Source organism: Trypanosoma conorhini, assembly GCF_003719485.1.
Source record: "Trypanosoma conorhini strain 025E chromosome Unknown Tco_14.4_contig_00951, whole genome shotgun sequence".
NCBI lineage: Eukaryota > Euglenozoa > Kinetoplastea > Trypanosomatida > Trypanosomatidae > Trypanosoma > Trypanosoma conorhini.
In genome coordinates, this window is record NW_021705048.1 from 1 (window position 1) to 5140 (window position 5140).

Here is a 5140-nt window from a genome sequence, read left to right on the forward strand (position 1 = left end):
TCGACTGCAGCTCCACCACCTTCTCCGGCAGGCTCTCGCTCATGGCGCAGACGGTGGGGAACTTGCCCACACGATGCATGTGCGGCCCCACGAGCCGCGGCACCGTCTTGATGATCGACTCGGAGCAGAGGAAGGCGTCGTACTGGTTGCACATCTTCTTCACCAGCTTCTTGTTCTTGTTCAGCTTCTTCAGCTCCTCCTGGTTCATCGTCGGCACGTTGTTCTTCTTCGCGACGTCCTCGTGGACGAGGTCGCAGAGCAGGCAGACCGTCATGCGGGGGCGGCAGACGTGCGGCAGCCGCACGGAGCCGGAGAAGCGCTTGTCCTTCTGCGGGTCGTAGTTCTTGAGGTTCACCTGCAGGTCGATGCTCTCCTTGAACTTGCGCTCCTTGCGGGCGGTGAGGACGGCCTGGATGGCCTCCGACAGCTGGGCGGGGGGGATCTTCGACATGGGCGTGTGGTGAGTGGGCTGTGGGCGAGGTTGTTGGGGTGTGTTTGTTTGGTTGGAAAAGAAGCGCGGGGGCAAAGTAGGGAAACTGGACTCGGCTTCCTTCTTCTAAGAATCTTCCTTCGGCAAATTAAGCTTTTCCTCCGTGGCTCCTGTGGCTGGCAATGGCACCTACACAAAGAAGCAGCAAAAAGGCGCAAAACAAGGCAAGAAACAGCAACGTAGAAAACGAACCATAACTGTCCCATCGTCTTTTTTTTTTGAAGTTTCAACGCACGTTATCTCTCTCTCTCTCTTAAAGCCACAAGCACACCTTCTTTCCGCAAGGGTTGTCGTTTTTTTGGAATTTTTTTTTCCTGGCATCAAGAAGAGAGGGAAGGTGATGTTTGGCGAATCCCGATTCAACCTGCCGATATGTGGGCGTCAGAGCCCATAAGTGTATTCCCTCACCTCCCCCCATTAACCACCTACTAACAAAAGTTCAACGTTTGCCAAAAGCAACGCCAGCAACCCCCCACCACAACTACTCAGATACAAAAGAAAAAGGCAAAAACAAAAAAAAAACGAAAAATGGAAGATGGGAGTTGGGTAATTTTCGCGTCATTGCATTTATATTAACGACGCGGGAAACCCCAACGTCCACTTCGGCGCGGCACCTACATGCTTGTTTTTTTTTCTTCGCCTTCGCGCTCCTGTGTCCCCTGCAGAGTCATCAGCTTTACAACAAGCTCCTCCACCGTAGGCGACAGGGGACGTTGTCCCCACAGGCGCTCCAAGTCCGCCGTCAACAGCTCCTTCTTCTCAATGAGCTCGGCTACCACCGCCTCTATCTTGGCTTCATTCGCCTTGATAATTCCCATAGCAATCTGATGCGCATGAGCAACGAGCTTTTTAGCTTCCTCCTCCGCAATACTTTGAGCCTTGTTAGAGAAACTCACAAAAATACGGCCCGCTTGCGTGGACTCTGGGTGGTACGACAGCAAGCCGGCGTTGGCATCCATTCCAAATACCATCATTTGCTTAAGTGCAAGGTCCGTCGCACGCTGAAGGTCGTCCATGGCGCCAGCAGACGGATTCCCCAGAAGCGTCTCCTCGGCGGCCCGCCCGCCGAGCATGACGACCATGTCTGCCAGGAGGGTGGCGTTCGTCTGGTATTCGTGATGCTCAGACCCTGCGCGTTGCGTGTACCCCATTGCATTACCGCGCGGCACAACGCTGATTTTTAACACCCGCTTCACGGAAGGCAGCATCCACGCAGTTATCGCATGGCCCACCTCATGGATGGCCGTCCGTCGCAACGAGGCTGAACTCTGGCGGCTGCGATGCTTGCGGCCAATGAGCGTGTTGTCGATCGCCTCCAGCACGGATTCCTTATCCACTAGCCTCTTCTCAGAAATGCCACTTTGCAGCGCCGCCTCGTTTACAATCGTCGCAATCGTCGCAGGAGAAATTCCAGGCGTCAGGTCGGCCAGCTCCCTCGCCAGTTGGAGGTTGTCCACCTTGTCGCTTGTTGGTAGAGGCGCTCCCTCCTCGTCGAGCTTCCGCCCACGGGGATCGCCGGTTCCCACGCGATCCAAATAGTGCTTAAATATATCCACGCGTGCCGCCTTGTCCGGCATCTCAATGTTTACTTTTCGGTCAAAACGTCCCTCACGCAAGAGCGCCTTATCGATGTTGTCCTGAAAGTTAGTCGCCGCAATCACAACGATGGCATCGCTGCCTGTATTCAGCCCATCCAGCTCCGCCAAAACTTGGTTGATCGTTCGATTCTCCTCACTGCTCACGGAACCGCCTTGTTTCCCTGCCCGGGAACCAATGGCGTCAATTTCGTCAATAAACACGATAGCCGGCGCGGCGTTTCGTGCCTCCTCGAACAACTCACGCACCCGCTTGGGACCACTACCCCCCATCAGCTCAATAAAGTCGGATCCGCTGCAGCTAAAGAAGGGCACCTTCGCCTCCCCTGCCACGGCCTTTGCCAGGAGCGTCTTTCCCGTTCCAGGCTCACCAGTGAGCAAGCACCCCTTCGGTAGCCGTGCGCCGAGTCGCGTAAACTTGTTGGGTTGTGTCAGGAATTCAACGTACTGCTGCACCTCCATCTTCGCCTCAGGAATGCCAATCACATCGCAAAACCTGGTGCCTTTGACGTCGACGCGAAACTGACGCTTTTTAATGGGCATCATTTGCTCCATCATGTCTTCAAAGGGGTTCGCTTTGGCGCCGCTGGGCGCTTGGCGGCGCAGGTACATCCACGCAACTGCAAAAGGCAAGCCAAACCAAAGGATCGGCCCCACACTCGCACGCACCCAGTTGTCCTCGGTGCGGGAACGGTGACGCCTCGCATCCTCCATCCCCCGCCTGTACTCCGGGTTATTGACCTCCGACATCCCTTCAAAACTTCCTCGCAACGCTTTGTCGCCACTGGATTCCTCTTTTCGAACATCACGCAAAAAAAAAACGAATAGGAAAAATAAGTACAACAACCACCACGCGATTACAGGAACAGAGAAGGGACACATGCGACTGTGAAAAGTGGAGAGGCACAGGCACTTGACGCATTGCTAATAGCACAATCTCGCCCACGCGGCGCAGGAGAGGCGCGCACTAAGATATTTACTATACATGCTCAGCAACAACAAAGCGAAGGAAAAGCGGAGGGACCCGGCTTGCATCCTCCCATTTCTCCTCTGGTGCTCACGGACACACACACACATCCAGCCACCAAATCCAGCACGCATGAATTGACATGCAAGCTTAGTAAACGTTATTTCCGGCTTATGATGTCAGCGGCCATTTGGGCGATCCCCTGCAACGGAACTCGCCGCCCCTCGTCTCCCATCAGAGGATGGGACGTCTTCTGTGGGTTGTTGCTCAGGAGGTAAGCTGCGAGAAATGCCAATGGATCAGCAGGCCGCGACCTTGCCACCTCCTCCAGCCCCCGCAAAAGCAGCGGAAACACAGTGGCCTCAAGATACTGCTGATCCGGGAGGGCGTAAACAGGCACAGAGGGGATAGTGGGGGGTTCGCGAAGGTGAGTGGCGAGGCGCTCAAGCACTTCATTGTCTTCCATTCCTGCGTCCCTCGCACTCATTCTAGTGTAGCGCAGTCTAGTTCACTTGTTTTGTGCTGTACGCTCCGCCCCCAATGGGAGTGGCCCGGTTCCTTGCTCTTCTTCCCCGCTGGGCCCCCTCCCCCACGTCCCGTGAGACGCAGCGGAAGAAGAAAAAAAGAGCAGCAGCAGCGAAAAAAGGAAATCATGATGTGTGGCGAAAGCAGTTACTTCCTTCAACGGCTGGGATATGACGGCACCAAGGGCCCTTCCCCCTCTCCCACCACTCAGCAAATCCAAGAGGAAGCTGAGGGCAAGGAAGAAGAAGAAGGGCCAACACACACGGGCAAGCAATTAAAAAAAAAGACACAGAAAAAACTTTACTGCGAAGTTATAACAAAAAAAATTTGTCGTGATTCTGCGGTGCACAAGAGTGTCAGGCCCCGGAGCCCCAATCAGCTTAGTGGTCCGCCTTCTTGCGGAAGCCGCAGCCAACCGTCAGCATTGCCTTGCCCCCCGTCGGGCGGCAGAGCTTGGTGGCGCAGCCGTTGCACTGCACCTCCGAGGTGGCATGGCTGTACACGACTGTCACAGCGTTGCAGCCAGGGCACTTCACGTCCATGAAGTAGGCGTTGGGTCCCTGCACCAGGCGGCGGCGCTTGTGCTTCATGCGCTCGGAGCGCACCGTCGGGTAGCTGAGATCAGAGTCGAAAAACCCCATTGTTTCTCCGCTACTCCACCACACACCGTAATATTCGTTGACGAAGAACGACGAAGATACTAGTGCCCGCTTATATGTCTTGGATTCCCTCTGCGAAGAGCCACCCGAATCACTGCCGTGTGCGTTTGTGTTTGATAGTAGGAGAGTAGGGGGGCGGCAGAAGAGGAAAGGAAGCAAAAAGAGGGAGTGTGAGAGAGATAAATAGTAAGGGGTCTTTCTGCTAGCGCGAGCCGCACGCACAGAATAGCAATCTCAACGCCGTAAGGGGAGAATGCACATCGCATTATTCAAGAAGCAATCATCACTGAGAGGGCAAATATATATACGTGAAGCGAGAAACCGAGAGAGCGGCAAGAAAACAGATGTGTTGGCAAGCTCATCACCAAAATTCATCCCCTTACACAAAAAAAAAAACCGACACTGGGCGGCAGCAATGACAGGAGGAAGCCAAAAACCATCACTGGCCTGCAAAACGCTCTGCTCGGAGCCCACACTCGAATTTCATTCCCCCCCCCACCCACCGTCTTCCTCTTTTCCTTCCCTTCATGCATCATCCTCCATTAGCCCCACCCCCCTCCCACCCTTCCTTTTTTTTTTAATGTTTGGACGGGGTTTCGCATCAGTGGGCGAGGCTGCACAACACATGTGGGCGCGCAACGGGAAAATAAAGAATGGAAAAACAAAGCAAAAAAGAAAAAAAAAGAATGGCACAGGATTACTTCAGCATCAGCGAGTGAAGGTGCGGCGGCCCAGAAAGGCCGGAAAAGTTCAGAAGAAAATATATATATGAAACAGGAAGGAAATCCCTAACTCACGGGCGTTCCGGGCTCATCACGCCCATTTTTCTGCATCGAAAAAAGGTTTATGCCTTCTTCCACCGTTCTCTCCCATTCCCCGTTATATATATATATATATATATATA

General features: G+C 54.0%; 3 protein-coding genes across 3 annotated transcripts, besides 3 other annotated features; all 3 read right to left on the minus strand.

Moving 5' to 3' along the window:
• On the minus strand, positions 1-451 carry Tco025E_09017 (60S ribosomal protein L10a; the record flags this gene model as incomplete). Its single annotated transcript, XM_029375846.1, has 1 exon — positions 1-451. A coding segment is annotated over one exon (451 nt), but the record flags the coding sequence as incomplete, so codon positions are not given.
• Positions 452-981: 530 nt separating this feature from the next.
• Positions 982-1019: a sequence feature (A-rich).
• Positions 1020-1104: 85 nt separating this feature from the next.
• Positions 1105-2835, minus strand: Tco025E_09018 (metallo-peptidase, Clan MA(E), Family M41; the record flags this gene model as incomplete). The annotated part of the gene is made up of 1 exon (XM_029375847.1): positions 1105-2835. The coding sequence occupies one exon, from the start codon at positions 2833-2835 to the stop codon at positions 1105-1107; it is 1731 nt and encodes a 576-aa protein (XP_029224024.1).
• A 377-nt stretch (positions 2836-3212) lies between these two features.
• On the minus strand, positions 3213-3518 carry Tco025E_09019 (uncharacterized protein; the record flags this gene model as incomplete). Its single annotated transcript, XM_029375848.1, has 1 exon — positions 3213-3518. The coding sequence occupies one exon, from the start codon at positions 3516-3518 to the stop codon at positions 3213-3215; it is 306 nt and encodes a 101-aa protein (XP_029224025.1).
• Positions 3519-4879: 1361 nt separating this feature from the next.
• Positions 4880-4923: a sequence feature (A-rich).
• Positions 4924-5116: 193 nt separating this feature from the next.
• Positions 5117-5140: a microsatellite.